At 39.5% G+C, this 23505-nt stretch overlaps 1 protein-coding gene and 1 non-coding gene across 4 annotated transcripts in view; one reads left to right on the top strand and one right to left on the bottom strand.

Annotated features, from left to right (window-relative positions):
- Positions 1-23505, top strand: part of TMCC3 (transmembrane and coiled-coil domain family 3) — a 238759-nt gene that overhangs the window by 209026 nt on the left and 6228 nt on the right. For all 3 annotated transcript variants that reach the window (XM_011361788.2, XM_023531570.1, XM_023531571.1), the window contains exon 2: positions 21405-22321. In XM_011361788.2, the coding sequence (XP_011360090.1) occupies positions 21420-22321 (902 nt within the window). In that variant the 5' untranslated portion in view covers positions 21405-21419. The remainder of the gene's footprint in view (positions 1-21404; positions 22322-23505) is intronic.
- Positions 16289-16395, bottom strand: LOC111740931. Its single transcript, XR_002780812.1, has one exon. It is a non-coding gene; the product is annotated as a U6 spliceosomal RNA (small nuclear RNA).

The raw sequence follows: 23505 nt of genomic DNA, 5'->3' as shown, positions 1-23505 counted from the left end.
TGTAGTACTTACTACGTTATATAGTCGTGTGTTCTGTATGTCTCCCTGCCAGACGCCTACAGCAGTTTATCATACTCACCTTTCTGACTTCAGTGCTTTAAGCATACTGCCTGGCTCACAAAAGATGCCCAGAAAAAAAACATTTTTGAAGTGGAAATTCTATATTTTAGGTTTGGAACCTAAATTAATCAATTTCGTTAACTATCATAAAACTAAGTAAGTGAGTAAGCCCTAATTGTCCTTTGTGTGCTTTAGTTAAATTCAGCCTCTTTGAGAAACACTGGCTTTGTAAATAATTTATTATGTAACGAACCAGTACATTTGCAATCTGCATTAACATGGTATTTAGGACTCTGCTCTATTTTACAGAATATAAGATTATTTTTGCATCTAAATCCGAGTTAAGGTATTTAGTAACACCACAGATATTAATTCCTGCCAGTATGCCATACAGATGTCTACTCTTGTTCTGTGTTTGTACATTTGCTCTTTTTTAGGCTGGTACTAAAAACTAATATCGACTAGATAATGTCACGAAAGTTTTGAAAACTTTAAAAATGTTAAAGAACTGACAAAATGCAATATGAATCACACTAATGAAATTAAAGTTCTTTTTCTGCTGGAATTGACAGTACTGTATGTTAAATGACATTTATTGAGTACCTGCAATGTTATAGGTTCCGTGAAGATAAAGTAGTAATTTTGACAGCTCCTGTATTTTCATTGCCTAAGATTTTTTTGTTTTTTTATTTTTTTGAGGAATAACTTGCAGTGAAGTGTATACATCTTAAATGTACAGTCGTACAGTTGGATGAATTTTGCCTATGCATGCACCCACCCTTGTCTGCACCTACCACTCCTTTATGCTACCTTCTGGCAAATCGTTCTCCCTGCCCCCTGCAGGAGTAACTGCTATTCTGACCTCTATATCCCTAGAATCATACAGCAAGCACATTTTGTGTGTGGTTTCTTTTATTATGACATGCAAGAGATTCATCTATGCTGCCGTGCTAATAGTTGTTTCTTCCTTGTACTTGCTGCATATGAATTTTAACTGCTTTTGCATAATTTTCATTTTGGTGAGACATTAAAAGGAGGGGATAAATATCCAATTTGTGGCAATTGGTATGTGCTTAAGGCTACCAGCTTTACAGACCTAGTATTAACAGAATTGTTGAATATAAGAGCTGCAAAGGCCATAGAAGTTGCAAAGTCCAACCACTTGTTTTCTCAAATGAGAGATGTAAAGCTCAAGAGTTCCTAGACCCCAGATCCCCTGGTTTCTTCCTGTGGTCACGATGCTGTGTCACAATTCAAACTTGATCATATGGGTGACCCCAGTCAATGGAAAAACAGTCTTAGAAATTTAGAAATTCAAAAATACATAATCAGCAAGACTGAAAATGTTGGCCCTTAAATGGTTAAGAATTTTAATTATCTAGAAATGTCTTTCACTCATTTATAACACTTCTCTCTATTGTCAGTTAAATGAGGTGTTACCAACTCTGCTCATGGAACTTTTTTTTTTTTTTTAATTAGAACCAATTCTTGAAGGAGAAGGAAGGGAAAAGTTTTAACCAGTGAACATGTTAATAAAGACTTTTTCCATTTCAGTGCATTGTCTTGAACTTTTGCCATTCCCAAATGTAGTCCATTTACCACAAAGATTATTCTTAGGATGAGAAATCCTAGGATAAATTCTGATTCTGTAATCTCTGCAAGTAAAAAAATAATCCTTGATCTTATACCTTCCTGCTAAGGTAATAATGATTCATAGAAAGGATTTTAAAACAGAGATCAGTAGGCTCACAGCAATAGAAAATTAAATCTTTATTGACCCATTGGCCAGGAAGTAACCACAGAACATTTAATATCTTAACACCTCCTTAAATATAATCAGCAAACATAGAAACAAATGACTTGTGTTTTTCTTAATTATAAAGCACTGTTTTTCAAATAGAATTGAAATTCATTAGTGAGTCATGAAATAAGTTTGATAAGTAAAAACTATCATTTTATATTTTTGTATGGAAAAGCGGAAGAAAGAGTACAGCAAAAACCCATCTATCTACCTTATGCATATTCAACAATTAAAAATTTTTATATTTGCTTTACGTGGATGTGTATGTAATCTGTTCAAAATAAATTACAGACATAAGGATACTTCATTTATGATATGTTTCTAAAAACCAGTTCTTTTTCTATATAACAAAATAAATATACCTAACAAAATTAATTATAATTTCCTAATATGCAGTTGTCCTAAAAATTGAGCTGTGTTTTTTTCCCAGCTTTATTGAAGTATAATAGATAATTGCTCATATTTACATTGTACAATTCAATGAGGTTTTTTTTTCAATTATAGTTGGCATACGATAGTATATTAGTTTCAGTTGTACAGCATAGATTAGAGATCTATAGAACTCATGAACTGGTCACCCCACTAAATCTAGTCCTCCTCTTCCCCCTTACATATTTATTACAACATTGTTGACTATTTTCTTTATGCTACACTTGATCTCCATGACTGTTTTGGATCTATCCATCTGTACTTCTTAATCCCTTTGCCCTTTTTCATCATCGTCCCCAACCCGCCACCAATCTTGTAGCCATAAAAAGTCTCTGTTTCTATGAGTTTGTTTCCATTTTGTTGTTGTTCTTTTGTTCTTTAGATTCCACATGTACGTAATATCATGTGGTATTTGTCTTTCTATATCTGACTTCATTCAGCTCAGTACCCTCTAGGTCCATCTTCTTAAAGAAGTCCCTCCAACAATTCCTGTAATACTTGGCTTGGTATCGATGAATTCCTTTAGCTCAGTTTTGTCTGGAAAGCTCCTTATCTGTCCTTTGACTCTAAATGATAGCTTTGCTGGATAAAGTATTCTCAGTTGTAGATCTGGGTTTTCATCACTTTGAATATTTTGTGCCAAATCTTTCTGTCCTGAAAAGTTTCTTTTGAGAAATCAGCTGTCAGTCTTATGGGCGTTCCCTGGTAGATAACTAATTGCTTTTTTCTTGCTGCTTTTAGGATTATTTATATTTAACCTTTGGCATTTTAATTATCATGTGTATTGGTGTGGGCCTCTTCGGGTTCATTTTTTAGGGGACTCTCTGAGCTTCCTGGGGTTGTATGTCTGTTTCCTTCACCAGGTTAAGGAAGTTTTCTGTCATTATTTCTTCAAATATATTTTCAACTTCTCTTTCTGCCTCTTCAGGTACCCCTGTGACACGGCTGTTGTTACCCTTAATTTTGTCCCATAAGCTTCTTAAATTATTATATTCTTGGTTACTTTTTTCTTACCATTCTGGTTAGATGTCCTTGGCTTCCCCATCCTCTATATCAGTGGTTTGATCCTCTTCTTCATCCACTCTGTTGATTCCCTCTAATATACTCTTCATCTCAGATAATGTGTTCTTCATTTCTGACTGGTTCCCTTTTATAATTTCCATTTCCATTTTTATGTTTGTTATCTCTTAAAGTTTTCACTGAGTTCATCTATACTTTCCTCTATTTCATTGAGCATCTTTATAACCAGTGTTTTGAACTCTGCATCTGTTAGATTGCTTGACTCCATTTTTCCTTTATCTCTGTTCTCTTCTTTCATATGGTTTCTGCTTCCTTGTCTTCCCATTTTGGCTGCCTATCTGTGTCCGTTTCTATGTACTAAGCAAAGCTCCTAAATCTCCCGGTCTTACTAGTGTGGTTTTGTGTAGTAGGTGTCAGTGGCACATTCCTGAGAAGTGTTCAGCTGCAGACCAAGTTTAGCCCCAGCTCGTGCCCTTCTGGGGCCATCTGTTAAGATTCAGCAAAGAAGCCATGACAGAAACCAAGGTCAGCTGCCACCAGTATGAGTCTTGACACAGCTCAGCAAGTGGCACAGGACTTGCCGAGGACACACCTGGATGTGGCTTGAATAGGGCTGAGTTGAGGACGGCAAAGTTTCAGAGAATCCTTTGAGCAGAGCAACCTCTGTTATCTAGTTTGATGATGTCTCAGCTCTGGTGGTGCTGGTGCTGTGTCCGCATACTGGGAGCGGGGAGGGCTCAACAGACAAACAATGGATTCTGCCAGCACTTCTGCCTGGGAGAAAGCCTCAACTCTTGCCCTCACTCCAACAATTCAGTGTCCCCCTGGAAGTCCCTGGTGCGCCCTAAGCAGCCAACCAGGTGCTGGTGCTCAGAGCAAATGAGTCTGTCACTGCAGAAGTCCGGTGGTCGTCACGGCCCCTTTAAAAGGACTGTCCGCAGCTGCTGTAACCTTTGTCCCAGACATTGGGAACCAAGCAGCTTCGTGTCTTTGCCCCCTCCTACCTTCTACTATTGCAGGGTGATTTCTCATTTCTCACCCCAGTTTTAGGGCTTCAGTTCATCTAGACTCCAGGTGACTCTGCTTGCTGTTTGCTCCGTGTTTCCGTCAAAACTTTGATGTTGTTGCCAGAGGGGATGGACGAAGCTTCTATCTTCTATGCCATTTTTCCCAGTCTCCTTGAGCTGTGTTTTTAAAAACACAATTACATGGCATGTAGTAAAGATAAGTATTATTTCATAACACTTGTGTTTCGATTGTATGTGTATATACATGCACACGATATATATTTATGTATTGGTAAATAGGTATTACTGAGAGTCATTCAGAATTTGGAATATACTGCTTTATAGGATAGAGAAGTCAGTTACATAAACAAGAATTTTCTCTTCAGTGATACTTCTAGTTCTGTGTCGAGTGTTGTATGGCATCTAGAAAAGTGGATACTTTCAGTAACCCAGAAATCCGACAAGGAAGATAAAACAAGTAGGATCTCACTCAGCAGTATAAATAAGAGCCAAAATGGATCAGGAAGAAGAGGAAGTAACATGGACAGGGGTGCTATGTGAAGGTCTCATGAAAGAGATCTTGAAGGAATGGTAGGATTTGGATAAGACAGAGGCCTCAGAAACGATGTGTCCAGAAGGGCATGATGTAAGTATTGAGGTTAAAAAAGAAAAGTACAGAAATGTGTTCAGTGGATCACAGTGGTGAGATCTGTCTGGTGGGTGATGAAAGAAGAAAGACATTGGATAGTTGGTACGGGAAAAATTACTTGGGGACTAAGTACCAGCAGGAGGAGGAACCCAGTTCCTTTACTGAAGGAAGAACCATTGCACGGCTTGAGCAGTGTTGTAGCGTGATGAAAGTGGAAGTTTAGAAGGTTAGTGTAATGACTATGGACTGGACCGAAGAAATAAAACATTGAAAACAATGAAAACCTGATTAAATTATTGCCCTTTGTATAAGTGAGATAGAAAGTGAGGGTGTGGATTCAGGTAGATGGACCTGGGAAGAGCAAGGAAGGGGCAATCTGGAGAGAAATTACTGGACCAAAAAATAACAGTTTGGTGACAGTTTGAATAAGAATGGAGAGAGAACCTGGGTAAAATTAGAGAATGATGCCATCAGTACATAAGGTCATGGAATTAACTATAGCCCGGCCCAAAATAACCCCACACATTCTCTAGAAAAACAAGCTTCCGTGACATAATATTCTCAAGAATTAGTTTAGGGGACTTTTTAGAGGACATTGCAAGTTACAATCATTAGATAATTTTTTCTAATACAGTTTTTCCTTGTTTTGCTTAAAGACTTAGAGATGGGAAATGTTAGACATCTGTCTTTAGGGTTTTAATTTAGAGTCTGAGTTTCACTGAAAATAGCAACATAGAAGATTAATGACATTTACTGAAAGGTTTTACATTTTAGTCATTTGAGATACTTTACCTTTTTAAAAGTCAGATTAAATCACTCAAATACTAAGTGTTCTGCTTTGGGATGGGTGAGTCTCTTTTAAAAATTAGTATTTACAAGCAAAGCCCCAGATGTCAGAGCATCAAGAATATGAAAAACAAGACATAGAAGGTAGAGGCTGTGCACATCTCCTCTAGCGATCACGCCAAAGCTATAACAAAACTACAGAGCAACCAGCACACAGAGGAGTCACCTGAGGTCTGGCCCTACAACTAGGGACAAAAATAACAGGTCGTTTCAAATGTTAGGAGGGGTGGAGACGCAAAATGGCCCGATCTCACAACCACGTGTGGTGATCGAGAATCAGGAGGCTATCTTGGCTGCACCTGAGGAGTGAGGGGTCCTGGTCACACTGCACTCCCCAGCCCAGGATTTCAGGTGCCGGGAAGAGAAGTTTGCAGCTGAGTAAGACGGGGGGACTGTGGAAGTCAGAGACCTTCTTAAAGGGCCTGGCCCGGAATTACTTGCTGACAGACTTATTCATTCTGAGCTCCATTTCTGGAACAGCTGCTTGTGGAGCACCAAGGACATACAGGGAGGCGCTGAGTTGTCGGGCTTCAGGGCGAGGGCTGGAGGGACAGCTTTCTCCTGGACAGAAATACAGACAGAAGCCATTGTTCTTTTGTTGAGCACTCCCCGCTCCCAGCCTGCAGACGTAGGCACTGTTATGTCTGAGTCACCATCGACCTGGATAATACAGGTAGCTCTGCCTGGGGGATTCCCTGAGACTCCACCTCTTCCAACTTATGGGCCCACCCAAGCCGCTTCCAGTGATTTATTCCACACAAATGGGCTGTCCTGGCTTCTTCTGTAAACTTTCCTAGAATCTCTCTAAGGGTCACAAAGCCCAAAGAAGCAGCATCTGGCCTCAGTACCTCTTGATGAGCAGCCCTAAGCCCCACACCAGTGGCAGCAGGAATCGGTTTCTGACTGGGCCCCTCAAGGCAGGCACCTGTAAGCCCAGCATGGGAAGCAGCCATCTGTGAATTGCTTGATGACTCTTACCAGGTGGTCCCAGAGGTACACAGGCAGCGGCTGAACTTGGCCTGCAGCTGGACCCCTCACGGATCTATGCCAAAGGGCCCCACAGCACACCTACTACATAAAGCCAATCTACTAAGACCAGGAGACTTAGGAGCCCTACAAAGGAGTCAGCTAAGATAGAGAGACAAAGAAGCATGTCCCACATGAAAGAAAAGAACAAAGCTCTAGAAAAAGAATTCATCAAAATGGAGACAAGCAATATACCATCTGAGTTTAAAACACTGGATATAAAGATGCTCAAGGAACTTAGGGGAAGAGTAGATGAACTCAGTGATAACTTTAATAAAGAGATAGGAAATGAAAATGGAGATGACAATCATAATAGGGAGCCATTCAGAAATGAAGAATACAGTATCTGAGATGAAGAGTACATTATAGGAAATCAACAGAGTGGATGAAATGGAGGATTGAATCAGTGACATAGAAGATGGGGTAGCAGAGGACACCCAATCAGAACGGCAACAAGAAAAATGAATCCAAAAAAAATGAAGATAATTTAAGAAGCCTCTGGGACAACATCAAGTATAACAACATTTGCATCATAGGAGTGCCAGAAGGAGAAGAGAGAGAGCAAGGAATTGAAAACCTATTTGAAGAAATAATAATGGAAAACTTCCCTAACCTGGTGAAGGAAATAGATATAAAACCCCAGGAAGTTCAGAGGGTCCCAAATAAGATAAACCCAAAGAGGCCCACACCAAGACACATCACAATTAAAATGCCAAGGGTTAAATTCAAAGAGAGAATCTTAAAAGCAGCAAGAGAAAAGCAATTAGTTAACTACAAGGGAGCTCCCATAAGACTGCCAGCGATTTCTCAAAAGAAACTTTTCAGACCAGAAGGAGTTGGCACAAAATATTCAAAGTGATGAAAACGCAGGACTTACAACCAAGATTACTTTACCCAGCAAAGCTATAATTTAGAATCAAAAGACTTGTAAAGAGCTTCCAAGATAAAAATATGCTAAAGGATTTCATCACCACCAAGCCAGTATTACAGGAAAGGTTGGAGGGCCTTCTTTAAGAAGAAGAAAAATATATGTATCAAAAATCTAAATAACAGCAATAACTGCATATCTATCAACAAGTACTTCAAATGAAAAAGAACTTAACGCTCTAATCAAAAGATAGGGCGGCTGAATGGATAAGAAGACAAGACCTTTATATAGGCTGCCTACAAGAGACTCACTTCAGATTAAAAAATACACACAGACTAAAAGGAAGGGGATAGAAAAAGATATTGCCTTGATGGACCTAGAGGATGTTGTGCTGAGTGGAGTAAATCAGATAGAGGAAGATAAATGCTGTATGATTGCACATATATGTGGAATCTATAAAGAACAAAACAAAACAAAAACAAACTCAGATACAGAGAACATTTTGAGGGTCACCAGATGGGACAGGGGTTGGGAGAGGTCGGTGAAAAGGGGAGAAGGGATTAAGAAGTACAAATGGTAGTTACAAAATAGACATGGAGCTATAAAGTATAGCATAAGAAATATAGTCAATAATATTGTAATAACTATGTGCGGTATCAGAGGCGCACTAGATTAATTGGGGTGATCACTTTGTGAGTTATATAGATGTCGATAATCACTATGCTGTACAACTAAAACTAATATAATATTGTATGCCAACTATAACTAAAGAGTAAAAAATATTTTAAATATTAGTATTTACTGTTCAGACTCATTGAAATTTGATCCTTAAGGGACCTTCTGGTATGCATTTTGAGACCCTGCTTGTCTTTTCTCCTACCTCTCTGTTACATAATACATATGAATAATCAAGCAGATTCCATGGGGCAGAGCAGGGAGGCAGTTGATCAGCTTCTACCCGAAGAATTTCATCATGGCGACCACAGCATCATTGTTCTTGGCTCTGGATTTTTTGAAATTCCCATCTATTTGCAGTATGTCGTATTTAATAAATGATAGCCTGCACTTAAGCACTCACTGTGTATGAGGCCCTGTTCCAAGCACTTCACAATTATTAATTCGTTTAATCCTCACAATCACCCTGTGAAATAGATACTGCTAGCCTCACTCACTTCACAGGTGAGGAAACTGAGGCATAGAGAGAGTAATTTGCCCAAGGTAATACAATTAACATGGCAGAGCTGGAATTTGAACCTACATAGTAGCTCAGAATCTATGCTTTTAAACACTAACTTGTGCTACCACTATGTATAGTTAACCTCTGCTGTAGGACACATGGCTTTGGAATCAGGACTTTTCTACAAATCTGAGCTGGTTGGTTGCTGCAAGTGCTGTGAGTGGGCCCTGGAAGGCTGTTTCCTCTGTTAGGAAATGTAGTCAACCCAAATATAGACTAGGTTCTAAGAAGGGCCGTTGTACAGTGTTTACCTTCAGAATCACAATCTGTAATTCAGTTCATTTCTTTGTACTTTCCTTTCTCCCAGATTACAAAACAGTATGTTCCTAGTACTATTCTCTCTCTAACATACAAACCTTTGGTGCTTTTAAACTTCTGTGGCTATAGGATAAGGAAGGAAGTGAAGGAAGCCTCCTCTAACCTGCGTATTGGTAGCAGAGCCTCTGATGATTATATTATTGCTAGGGCCTTAGCCAGAAGAAGGAGTTCATGTTCAAGCTGGAATGTTTCACTGGCATCAAGAAGAATCATTATTAGTGGTTAAAGCAGAAGCAACCCACATTTTTTATTATGCAGAATATCTTGGGATTTAAGCTATTTTCTTCTCTTATTAATGTCAAATTGGAAACATCTTCAGTAATTGCCTTGTGGCACCAAGAACTGTACAAATTTGTCTGTTTAGTATTTGCTTTCCGGGTTTCTCCACCATACATATTTTTCACTTTGTAATATTTAATGGTAACACAATGATTTAAGGTAAACCACGTTTCAGGGGTGGTAAGGATTATGGGAAACATGTTTGTGTCTGCTGAAGGGCCGGGCATATGCAGTGGCACTCAATAAAAGGTAAGGGTATTAATAGAGCCCAGATCTGGAGCCAGCTGGAACCACAGCTCTGCTACCTCCTTGCTTAATGACTTCAGACCAGTCACCTACTTTTTCCATCTATAAAATGGGAATAATTATTTTAATCTCAGATTCTTGAAAGGAAAAATAAAATATGCCAAGCATGTAGAAAATCACATGATGCTTAATAAGTCCTTAATGACTGGTAGTTTCTCTTTTTTAAATAAATTTTAAATATCTTGCCAACATCCTGTCCTCTCCCGGAACGTTTTCTTGAGACCTGCTTTTGCCCTTTAAACAAGTCATTGACTTCTTAGACTTTGGAGGATAAAAGGAGTCCTTTGTTTTTGTGTTCACGTTCTACTGAGTTGTGATTTTCCAAGGGACAAGGAACCATACTTGATAATCTTGCTGGTGCATTAAATTATTTTCAAAAGTTTTTAATTTAATGACTGCTTTCTTACAACATCACAAATAATGGATTGAGTTTAAACATGGGTGTTTTAGAAGGAGCAGGTGCCTGAGTTCCCTGCAACAGTTATGATGGTAACCGCAGGGAAAATGTCACTTAGGGAGGAAGGGAGTACACCTGTATATTCTGTACAGAGTAGATCTTAATATTTACCCTTTGGTAATTGGTCACCTATATTTTGCTTAGAACAATACAAACCCTTGAGATACATCCTTTTCCTGAATATTCGATCTCTTGCGTGAATCAGATTGGTAACAATCCACAGTCCAGTCAGTCGTGAAAGTAATCCAGGACAGCCTCAGCTGCAGGTTCTCTGTCTCTTTGCAAGCAGCTGAGAGAATGTAAACATGAGGGACAACTGGCTGTCCCAGTGGGCCGTTAGTCAATGATTGACTCATGCAGCAGATACTATGGGCCTGTTGAGGAAGGAATGTGGGGCAGGACACAGGTGGTTTATTAGACATTCCCTCCTCTCAAAGCTTCCAGATAGTGAGGAAACAAATTTTACGCAAATACTTACTATACCTAGCAGAATAAGCCTTGTAAGGGGGGGTAAAGGCAGATTTTAGGGCAAGCACAAAAGAAGTAATCAGTTCTTAGCTGAGTGTGGGAATGGAGGAGGCTTTATGGTAGAGACAGTGTTTGAATCTGTACTTGAAAAGTAAATTGAGATGGAGGCATGGAAGGCCGTGCTAAGATGAGGAACCAGCAGGTGTTTAACACACGGAAGTAGGAAAGCACATGAAGTATTCAGGGCAGCTTGCTTATCGGACTAATGGAATAAGATGAAGGTTAAAATCTTAGACCTTGCTACAAATCTTGGTTCTTTGTCTTATTAGTTATAACCACAACTTACTTGATGCCTCCCCACTTCCAAGCCTATAGAGCATAGCTAATGACATCTTCTTTGTGGAACTGTGGGGATTTAATGAGAGTATCTATAAAGCTCCAACCTCACTCTAGTGACTTTTACATAGACGTGCTCAAAATATCATTATGGATAGGTCTATTGAAACATAGCTAAGATAGAACCCTGATCAGGAGAGTTTTAAATTCTTTGCTGAGGATCTCATACTTTAGGGAACTTTAAAGGTTTTCAGAAGAAACAGGACATGAACTGATTCGTCTTTTGAAAAGATCATTTTATTTGACCGAAGAACGTCAGAGTTTGTATATTGATTGTCCTCATTTGAAGATCCAACGCAACTTCAAAGTAAGGTTGTTTTTACTTACTAGAAATAAATACTAAAATGTTGAATGAATGTACTTTTCATGGACATTAATTTTTTTTCTTTAATGTAATGCTGTTTATTATTTTGGTAGAACTAAAAGCAGCTTTTTATTTCTAATTGCTATTTGGTGACAACACTGCTGGCTTGCATTAGAAAAAATAAAATTTCTCAGAAATTTATTATTAAAATAATAACCATATTGCAAAAGGAAAAGAAAATAATATAGATCAGTTTTCCTTCTACTTCCTCAAAACTATTTCTAAGCCCTATGTCATGGCTAATAGTGTTCTGATCTATTTACAACAAAATTCTATAAAATCATCTGGTACATATGTTTTCCCTACCCCTCCCCAGCATTTGTTAGAATACCAAAAACCCTGACCTGCAGAGAACAACTTCATTATGAGGCTTAGGTTTGCTGTGGGAATGTACTTTAGGACCTGAGTGCCAAATGCTGTTTCCTGGCAAGGTGTTATATAGCACCTTTTCAAAGAACACAAGCCTGTTTGTAACCCTTAGTGTGGCTTTTTCTGGGTCCCCTAGAAATGGGGGAAAGAAGCAGCTGTGCCAGTTGATGAGCTGGATATGTTTGATCACATTACCCTTATTACATATGGGAGTGAGAGTATAGTGTTCATCTCCAGGCATGATGACATACATAGCATCTGTAGATTCAAGTTCACCTACATTTTTTCACTAAGAGTCAGGTTAGGGTAAAACACATGGAAAAGAGAATAGCTTTAATGTCCAAAAATCAAAAAAAAAAAAAAGAAAAAGAAAAAAGCAGGGGAAGCAAAGAGACTAAGCACCAGATCTAACAGTTACTCTAAGTTTGGTTCTGAACTTCCTAGTATCCAAGGTAAAGAAGGAAACATAATTATTGTTATCTGATAGACACCACTATCATATTCACTTTATTATTCCAAGAAGCTGTACATTAGTAGACAAATTACTTTCGCTTTCGTGTAGAGCACCTAAAATGAACAGCATGGATCAAAATGAAGTTATTTGGGTTCGTATTCAAGCTGCTTTTAAAAACCAGAAGTAGGTCAAGTAAGATCTCTAAGGATTCTTCCAGCTCTGAAAGTCTTAATTTCTGTTGCAGGACAGTGCTCCTGACATGAAGTTGTTAATTGTCATGTGTGCCTAAGAGGGCCCTAAGAACTCCTCAAAGAGCTCCTTCAGATTGCAGATGCTGAAAGACTGTAGGACTGTGCTGCGTTTGTAGCTGTTCAGAAATTTAAGCACATGTCCCTCCCAAGAATGACCACCCTCCGTGTTTTGGGGTTAAGGGATGTGATGAATAGGTGCTGTAGGAAAAAGAGAAGGCTGGGGCCCCATTCCTGGGATAGAGGCAGACCTTCCTCTTCCACCTTCAGCTGCCTCGCAGGCCCTGGTTGGTTCTCTGCTCACTGCCTGAGGGCCTTGGAGACTCATTCTTCTTCCTCCTTTCGAGATGCCTCTACTCCCTCAGTTCCTGGGAGTGGTTCTCTTGGAGGAGAATGTGGTATTCCCACCTATCCTTTAGCTCTCAAGCCGAGTGCTCAGGTCCTTTTCCTGGGAGGGTTTTACTGACAGACCCTGCAAGGAACTGATGGGAATAATAGGCATGGGTGGGAAAGATTCCAGACTCGTCCCCCCAAAAGAGTTGTTAGTTTAGTGGCCAGGGGTTCTCACTTACCCCTTTCCTCAGTTTCTTCTGAGTGTAGGAACTCCTCAGTGATGTTTATTCTGTATTTAGTCCTAAAGTTGGGGCTTCCTGCTTCTCTCTCTTCAGAACTCACCATCTACCCACAAGAAGGAACTGAGACCTTCTTGCAAAAAGGCTGAGTTCTTCGGACCCAGGGCTGCAGAGGTGAGGGCAGGTGATAGGTGCTCACTTCGCTTTCCCAAAAGTGCCTATTTTCGAGGTACATGGGGTCCCCAGAGACTCTTCTTCTTAGAAATAACCCTCTTTGGGTGTTGCTTTGAATCCCTCTACAGTTCTCTCTCCTGGAGACTGGTGGCTGTTCTTTACCTGCAATTGCTACTCATTATAAATTGCTTTATTTTCATTATCACAGCCTTCCCCTTCTACCCTTCAAGGCACAGTCTTTTTTAATCTGACTTTTTTTCCCCCTTTTAATTTAATACTTGTGTAAATTATACAGTATGCAGTGATTCTTTACCAGGCCAGACTGATTTCGTAAGGAGTTAGTTTGTATTAATTGAAAGTGTGACTTATAAGCTATTTTGAAGAAATATTTATTTTCTAATGCATATAACTCAAAGTAGGTTACTACTGTTGTCTGGTAAAGGCTTAGTGAGAAGATAATTATTTTTAATTACAGCATTAAGTGTAAGTGCTTAAAGGTGTTTGAAGAATTTGTTTTCAAGAACCTTTAACACTCTGCCTAATCCCTTTTATACAGCCCTGTCTGTGGATAAAAGACTGGACTATCAAAGATACTGTACTCCAGCCCCCATTCCAAATGATCCTTGATTCCAGAATAGTGAGATTTACTTCACCTGCAGTCAATAAACAGAACTTTTGATGCTACATATTTTCTTTTGTCAGAGATGCTAAAGGAAGGATAGAGGAAAATAAAACCTTTATGGTAAAAGTAGTGACTCAATTCCCATTCGGTACACTGTGAATTTATTTCAAGTTCACCGTGTACCATTGTCAGACTTGAACTACAAAAGGAAGTGTTCTTTGTCTAAACAAATTAGAACATTTTACTAATACATTTTACTAATATCTTTTTGGATACTATGTGATGACCTTTAAGATTTTTTTCACTTCTAGCATGAAGTAGGGGAAGTAGCTTTCTTCTAAAATATGAGTATTGCATATTCTGTTTCGGTATCCACATGACTGTATTATATGTCACAATAAGGATGCTTATCAAGCATTTGGTTTCTTTTTCCAGTATCGGTTAGCTCAGTTAGCAACAAAATCAAGTGTTCCATGCTAGGATCTGTGGTTTGGTTAGCTTCCCAGCCTTCAGTGCTCACTGACTTGGGAGACATTTTGCAAGTGTGTGTCAAGTGACCTCAACATAACAAGAAGGAAAATGACTTAGTAGTATTGTATATATTACAAGCGGGAAGTGATAAAGTTCTTTTGGAAGACTACAGAGGTACGGGTCAGGGCCCTGCTGAGCAGCACCGCTTTCTCCCAGTTCTGTCACCCCGCACAGTGGAGGGTGTCTTCCCTTCTCTTCAGGTAAACCCACATTTATGTGCTGAGTGCCTTTTCCCTAGTGTCCAGATAATCAACCCCTCACTTGTTAGGCCCTTGCTTCTTCTCCATAGGTCCCTTATCTTACTTTTCTGATTCTTCTCTTTCATTTTCTTTTTTCTTTCAGTGATTGTAAACGCTTGGCCATAATTTTGATAAAAAGCAGTAAGCTTTTTTATCCTCATAAAATTATTTTGCCTAAGTCACTGTTTACATTTTGGAGCATGGGTGAAGACAAATGGATTTTAAAGGCTGTATCAAACCTGGGATTGGTGTGGCTCCAGGCACCAACACCAGGGCCCTGGGCAGGAAGTTACATGGAAGGTGATTTCAAGTTCCGTCTGAGGGAGAATTTTCTGACAGAGTAGTCTAAACTAACCCCAAAGCTTCCATACAAGTCTGAATAACCACGTTAGGGACACTATATAATGGATTCCCACATGGATGGTGGCTGAGCTTGTACAGATCTTTGAAAGTCTTGCATATTTTATGTATTTGAGTTGAGCCCCAGCAAAGCTATTTATTATCCATGGACCTCGAGAAACATATATATTCTTTACAAGCCTTGCTTTTCTCATAAAATGGGGTTGGTATAGAGAATATATGAATACATTTTAAAAAATCGTTATGCCTGGCTCATAATAAAAATGCTCAGTCGTTAGGCAAGCAGGCTCTGGAGACACTGAGTGGATTTCAGTCCTGGCTCTGCCATTTACTAGCTGTGTCCCCCTAGGCAATTTACTGAACTCTATGCCTAGTTTTCTCATTTGTAAAGTAGTAATAATAGTAGGACCTGTCCCCAAGTTTTAAACAAATAAAATACTGTGCATGTTACTAAGGTACCTTTCCTCCTGGATGTGTGGCAGGGTTGTACTTCCCTGTCCTGAACTTCCCTTGCAATTAGATAGAACCAGTGTGGTGAGTGGAAGAAGTCACTGGTGTCTCTTCTGGCGGAGGTCTTGAGAGCCAGTGGACTATTCATCAAGTTCCCTGCCCCTGCCAATACCACCGGCAACATTCCGGACGGCAGAGGCTCCATTACAGCCTGGGTCGCTCAGCTGACTAGCAACAGATTTGTTAGCCTGAGCAAGAAAAAAACTTTTTTTTTTAGCCACTGATTTTTTTTTTCATGAACATATAAAAGTTTTATTTAAGTCATTAATGAGGGAACTGGTAAAGAATACAAAAAATTGGTTCTCTGAGTGTTCTCACAATAAATGAAAAATTACTTAGATGCAGAACTGACTAACATTCTACAGGGATAAAAAAATAACACCTTTAGAGTTAATGTTTCTTTAAGGCTATGCAGGAACAACACCTTATCAATTTCTACGGGTTAATGTTACAGAGCTGTAAACGCTGTACTTTTGTCAGTAGTGGATTGTTAGTCAAATAGATTGTCACCACAATTATACTTCCAGGAGTTTCAGATGAAGGTCAAGTAGGCTTATTAGAAAAAACTCTAGCATTATAATTATAAAGAAAAGTTATCATCATTTTATTTTGTGGTTTTTTTTAAGTTTGGGATAAATTTTCCTTTCAGAAACAAATTCTTTACATGCCTTAATAAAAAAAAATATGGAACACTTCACAAATTTGTGTGTCATCCTTGCGCAGGGGCCATGCTAATCTTCTCGGTGTCGTTCCAATTTTAGTATATGTGCTGCCGAAGCGAGCACAGCCACTGATATTTTGACACTGTTTGTTACCACAGCAAAGCCTAGCACATTCTGACTGGCACAACACGGGAACAGCCTTAACTCTAGATCTGAAGTTGGATTCCAGCTAATATGAGTACGAGTACAGAATGTTAGCAGTGTTGACTTGGACACCTAGGCCACAAAGATCAGTGAAAGTCTCTGGATACCGAACATGCACCTCCATTGTGGGCCTGTCTGTGAAACCAGCCAGTTTGAAAGACCTGACCCTTGCCTTATATGACTGAGCTCAAGCAGCTTTTCTTTAAGCAAAGGTTAACTGTATCCGGTCTCGGGACTGAGTAGGCAGTCATCTCTCCCCCTCGTTCCGATCTCTGTGCCTCTGCACATCCTGACTACTCAAGTGGCCTTCAGAACCTCAGGGACTCCTGCCTCATTCCACACCCTTCAAGGGTTCCCAGGAGCCCCTCATTTCCCTTTTGTTCATTTTCCCTTGGAACTTTGGGGGGTAAATTTGAAATGTCACAGGGGACAGCTCTCCTTGGAAGCCTGAACAGTGTGTTCGAACAGCACTGGTAATGATTGTATTGTGCCTGGCATCTCAGTGAGTGAGCTGAGCTCACTTGCGTTGTGCTGGCGGCTTGGATTGTTGCAGAGATGACTCAGTGTCAGTTTTTGACGTCTGTCCAGGCCTTAGGCTTTTCCTTAGCCTTTGTTCTAGAACATTGAGGTGATGGTGGAAATGTTTCTGCTGCGGAAGGAAAACATTATCAGGAATGGCTTTTCACTGGGGTGCTGGTGGTCTGCCTTTCATATAAGGTATTAATAAGCAAACAATTCTGAGGAACTGAGAGGCTAGCAGTCGTTTTAAAAAATAGCACCTTTTCTGCCAAAACCAAAATTTGTGTTCATTATTTTTAAAAGATTGGAATATACAAAAGCGTAATAAAAAGGATGATTCCTCATAGCCCACAGTACAAAGATAACCATTGTTAACACTTTGACACTTGTTTTCCTTTCGGTTTTTACATATAGATACATTTTTAAATGAATCGGAATGATAACAATAGCAAATCTTTATTGAAACTTTCTCTGTGCCGGAAAGTCTTTAAGCACTTTGCATGAATTATCTTACTTATTCCTCACAACAACTCTTTGAAGAACCTTATCTTCATTTTATAGAAGAGGAAACTAAGACACAGAGAAGCTAAGTCGTTTTTCCAAGGCCACACAGCTCATAAGAGTGGTGCCAGGATGGAAACCAAAGTAGTCTGTCTGCAGAGCCCAGGGTCTTGACTGTTCTATGATACTATCCCACAGTACAGGCAAAGTTCTTGGAATTGGATTACATTTCGTGGAATTTCACAGCGTCAGCTCTGAGTTGTCTGGTTCTATCTCCTTTAGTCCATAGATTAGGAAATCTAAATCCTCAGGTATTATTTGATTTGTAAGAACACTGTGGCTGGTAAATGTCAGTGTCAAAACTGGAGCACATGTCTCCTGATCCACAGAGTCCACATGCATGCTGACTCAGGGATCCATGAACCTTTGTCCTCCTCCCTGTGTCCCAGCCCTGAAAAAGCTGCTCTGTACAGTTGACCTCAGTGTCGAGTCTAGATTAAAGGGAGAACGGAGGACTCTCATGGCTTTCTTCCCAGCACGTATGTGAAATTTCAGTTTGTGTTCAGGGAGTGTGTAGGCATCTAGTGATGATGTGTTAGCTGGCTCTTAGTTATCCCGCAGAGCTAGGGCTCTGAAAGGCTGAAAGGTGTGGCCCAGCAATAGGTCCAACTTTTCACCCTCATTAAACTGAGATTTGCTGCTGAGCAGTTAGAGTGATTGATTTGAGCTTTAAATGCTGTAGCTTTCCTCTGACCTGGACTCTCAGGACCTGGACTCCTGAGGACATGCCAAGCATTGTCACAACTTTAAAGTGAACCAAAAGTCAGCTAACCCTCTGTGCGTAAACATTCCTGTGTATACGAGGCTCTCCTGGCCCAGCAGTCTGTAAGGGAGCGAGGTCATTGTGTTAAGACACCAGAGATGGGTGGCCAGCTGCAGTGGGATTGAGAATTAAAGGAGGAAGAACAGGTGATGACTTGCTGCTGTGGTTGATAAGGTAAGGTATAAAACATTCTGTATCTTCAAATCTGGTGGTGGACTTCTCAATAGAGACTACCAAGCAGGTTGTTTGGGGTTTTTTTTATAACTTAATCTGATCTTACATGAGCTCCAAGAGGGTAAGAATAAGTTCTTATGAATCTCCCAATGTAGGGTAAAAAAAGACGAGATGAATACAGGATAGTCAAAACTAACGTATGTTGTTAGAAGTCAGGTTTGTGGTTATCCCGGAAGCAGGGATGATGTAGTTGTGATTAAAGGGGGCATGAGGGGAGTTTCTGTTCTGTTTTTTTAACTGGCTTCTAGTTACACAATGCGTTCAGTTTGTGAAAATTTATCATTTTATACTTATTAAATGTGCTCTTTTCTGAATATAAAGTATATTTCAATTAAATTTTAAAAGTCCTTATTTGTGTTTGTGTAAGTTGTTGCACAGTGATACTCAGAAAATCTCCACTTAGTTGAATCAATTTGAAATGATGTATATGATTTATTACCTAGGTATTGGGAAAAACATCTCCACCTGGAATCGTCAGGCCTCTATGGGCAGATCGTCCAAGGTTATTTTTTGATGCTATTAAAATGTATCTTAAGTGACTTCAGAGTAAACTCTCCTGAATGATGAAGAATGATGTCACTTTGGCTCAGCAAACATTAATTGACAGCCTCCTGTGAATAAAAGAGTGCTAGGGCAGGTTGGCTAGAGGTATGGCACCATCTCTTTCTGAAGGAGCCCGCGCTGTGGTGGTTAAACCCCATGCATAAGTGATAAATGAGGAGTAGGGAGGTGCCACAGAAGGAGCATGGAGGATCACAGAAAGGAAAGGCAGCTTTGCAATGGGACCAGAAAAAATTCATGGAAGAAGTAGCATTTGAAATGAACCTTAAAGCATATGTAGGAATTCGATTAGCAGAGGTCGATGGGCGGCAGCCTGCGTTGTGAATATTAGACATCACATACATTCTGGGAACTTTGGGTTGTATGGATCATTTAAGATGACTGGTATCCATTAGGCGCAAGGTGAGGCCTAAAAGGTAAGATAGGACCTTACAGTGACCAGGTTGTATTATTTAATTGAGAGGCATTAGGGAGCCAAAGAAGGTTTCTGAGAAGTAGAGGAGCATGATTAGATTAGATATCTCCAGTGAAATCAACTTTCTAGCCTCATGATCATACTGTTACTTCGTCTGCCCAAAATAATGATTTCCTAGGTTTTAGTGCTTTCTATGTTACTGTAATTTGCGCCCATTCCTTTTTGAGTCCACTCGTGAGCTGTAGATACATAGCTTCCTTGAGCTTTCTGTGGTCATCTGTGTAGGACCTGAAGATGATGATTATTATATGCCTTCTTTAGTCCCTACACCTATCTTTCCCTCTTAACCAGATGAAGTCACAATTCCTTTATCCTTTTTTCATACATCATGTTTTCTAGTCTCATAGTGATTTGGCATTTATTTCCTTCCAGCCTTTCCTATGTGATGCTCTTCTGCTAGATTAACAACTAGTGTCTCTCATTCATGGAAAAACTGTGTGTGGGAAGGGAGGGGCCAAGAAATAATGTTAACAAATTTTTGTAAGTTGCGAAGGGAGCTTGACCCACCAAGCTGGGATTGTGTCCCACTGTGTCCTTGGGCTCCCTTCTCTGGGAAAAAGCACTGGGTAGGATTTTTCATATGGCAAAGTGTTAATAATACTCATTTTTGGAAATGATCCAGTTTCAAGTCTGGGTCACTTAGGCAGTATGAGGTCTGTTAAGTTATTATCTTATTAATTTTTTGCTCTGTCAGCTACTGTCCCCTGGAAAGAAAAGTTAATGTGCTGAATATTGTCCTATCTCCCATTAGAATTCTATTGAGATTCTATATCAAGGCATTACTCTAATCAAAGCATTGTTAACTTGACAAGTAAGATGCTTCATTTTAGATTGTATGAATTTTTGTTTAGAGGTTGTATTCAAACTCTACAAAGACCCGTTTTTAGTCTTCTGGGGAAACTATTAGTAGGGTGTCCCGAGAGCAAAAAGGACTTGACTTAGGGTGATTTGATTCAAATCCTGACTCCTTTAAGTCTCGGTTTCTACCTGTTCTGTGGATTGAACACAGTCTTTGTCTGGTGTGGTAGTGAGGATCAAACAAGACCACCCTATGAACACCCACAGTGCCTGCACACAGGCTGCATTTGCCTTCCCTTTCGGAGCACAGACTAGTGCTGCTGCCCCAGCCCCTGCGCCGAGATGCTCAGTGATGCTCTACAGCTCTTTTCCCCCAGTGGCCCTTGAGTGAGAAAGCTGTTTCACATGTCCTTAGTATAATTACTGATTTGAAAAATCACTTTGGTTATGGTTTACGGTGGTTTGTTTCCACATCTAAATACTATTGTTGTATTACTCAACTATTAAATTTAATCTTGTACCATGTTATTCCACCACATCTGTTTAATGATTCCATTAAGAAAATTATTTCTTGTGTTGATGAGTGTACCCGCTAGAACTTTCTTTTCTTTTTTTCATTCTCCTTCTATTAAATGATGAGTTTTGAATTGGATACATTTCCCACAGTGGTGAAGTTCACTGTAATTGGGGCATGGAAGGCATCCCAGTTACCTGAGCACTCTGGGAAATCAGGACCGACTGATAACCTAATTCGATTATGCACTTCTACCTTGGCAACTAGCAGTTACTATCTAATCAGACAGGAAATTGGATACCCTGGGAGATCTGAAATCTCACAGTAGACATGGATACATGAAGGAGTTAGACTGTCCTGTGTTCACCTTGAGAGGATAGTAGGGAGTTTTTTTAAAATTTGAGACTTAAAGTATGTCTCTTGTGTGCACACAGAGTCTATCATTGGTCATTATCTCTTTGACTAAAAATCTTAAAGTGCCTTTTCTCCTCTGTCTCTTTCAGGTAGAACGTCATGACATGAATACCCTAAGCCTGCCCCTGAACATCCGCCGAGGGGGGTCAGACACCAACCTCAACTTTGATGTACCAGATGGCATCCTGGACTTCCACAAGGTCAAACTCAATGCGGACAGCCTGAAACAAAAAATTCTAAAAGTAACAGAGCAGATAAAAATCGAGCAAACATCCCGCGACGGGAATGTTGCAGAATATCTGAAACTAGTCAGCAGCGCGGACAAGCAGCAGGCTGGCCGTATCAAACAGGTCTTTGAGAAGAAGAATCAGAAATCAGCTCACTCCATTGCCCAGCTACAGAAGAAGTTAGAACAGTATCACAGAAAGCTCAGAGAGATCGAACAGAACGGAGCCTCCAAAAGCTCAAAGGACATTTCCAAGGACAACCTGAAGGACATCCAGCACTCTCTGAAAGATGCCCAAGCCAAGTCTCGAACTGCTCCCCACAGCCTAGAGAGCGGCAAATCAGGCATGCCAGGGGTCTCCCTTACTCCACCGGTGTTTGTCTTCAATAAGTCCAGAGAGTTTGCCAACTTGATCCGGAATAAATTTGGCAGTGCAGACAACATCGCTCACTTAAAAAATTCCTTGGAGGAGTTTAGGCCCGAGGCGAGTGCCAGGGCCTATGGGGGTAGTGCGACCATTGTGAACAAACCCAAGTATGGCAGTGATGATGAGTGTTCGAGTGGCACTTCGGGCTCTGCCGAAAGTAATGGCAACCAGTCGTTTGGGGCCAGTGGAGCTGGCATGCTGGACAGCCAGGGGAAGCTCACCGTGATCCTGGAGGAACTGAGGGAGATCAAGGATACCCAGGCACAGCTGGCCGAGGACATCGAGGCGCTGAAGGTGCAGTTTAAGAAAGAATATGGTTTTATTTCTCAGACCCTGCAAGAGGAGAGATACAGGTATTTCAGACAATTCTCTTAAAATTCTTTTGGAAGCATGAGTTACTGACCTCAGTGAGAATGCTCGAAAGTGTTATGCTGATGGTTGTGTTTTTCATAAAGAGGAATATGGGTCAAAAGGCATTTAGGTATCAATAGTTCTTTCTATCCTTCATAATTCTAAGTTTTATAATTTGTGACTTACAACTTGACACTTTAGAAAAAGACATTATATTTTGGGGTTTGTTAAAATATCACTACATAGTTAGTCTGTGATATTAAGCTGCTGATTCAGTGACTTCCCTTGGGAAGTTTCATTAACTAGTTCATAGATATGCATATGATTTTCCTCCATAATAACTATCAAGTGAAAAACTAATTCATTGTCCAGCAAGGTCAATTTTATTTGATACACCAATCTTAAAGTCTTTATATAGCATATATTTTTTATGTACTGTATTTTGCTCATTAAACTTTTCACCCTAAATGAAGTGTTCAAAAGAAATTTTAAGATTAAAATATAAATTTAAATCTTATGGATTATATTAGCTAATTTTGGGTCAGCTGCTTTGTAAGCTGTCTTTTACGTGCTTATAGTTTATTAATAAAAAGAATGTATGCCCAAATATGATGCGATTTCCCACCATTTTCTCAATACGTTTTTTGGTCAAAATGAATATGTTACTTATAAAAATGTAGATAAAAAAGTGAATACTTATCACATATTGTAAGATTTACGTGTTGTTTTATATCTGATACATAGTTTTACATTTGTATTAATTTAGGAATGTGGCTTTTTTCAGATCATATTTTATAAAACATGTTTTTAAACTTTCCACATACATACTTGACTTTGGTTTCTTCATTACACGATAATTATTTTTGAGTCACAACTTTTCCAGAGAATATTAACCTTAATTCTATCTGAACAGTTTGAGATACAGTACTCTTTGGATCCAAATTTTATCCCAAGTCACAAATATCCATTTACATAAATTAAGGAAAGTTTTTGTTCTCATTTGTCATATAGTAATATTTGTGATCTTAGTGATTTAGCCACTGGCTATATTCCTTACTTTAAGAGATCTTAAAATGCTTGTTTATGACACCAACATTGACACCTGTGAGAATGAAATTCAATCTGTATTGGGTTTTGTTTTGTTTTTTTTTTTTGTCTCATTTTTTAAAAATGATTCTTATCAAGT

This window comes from Pteropus vampyrus, unplaced genomic scaffold (assembly GCF_000151845.1).
Source record: "Pteropus vampyrus isolate Shadow unplaced genomic scaffold, Pvam_2.0 Scaffold70, whole genome shotgun sequence".
NCBI classification, from domain to species: Eukaryota; Metazoa; Chordata; class Mammalia; order Chiroptera; family Pteropodidae; genus Pteropus; species Pteropus vampyrus.
Note: the sequence above shows the minus strand (reverse complement) of the source record. Positions and strands in the feature narration are given on the sequence as shown.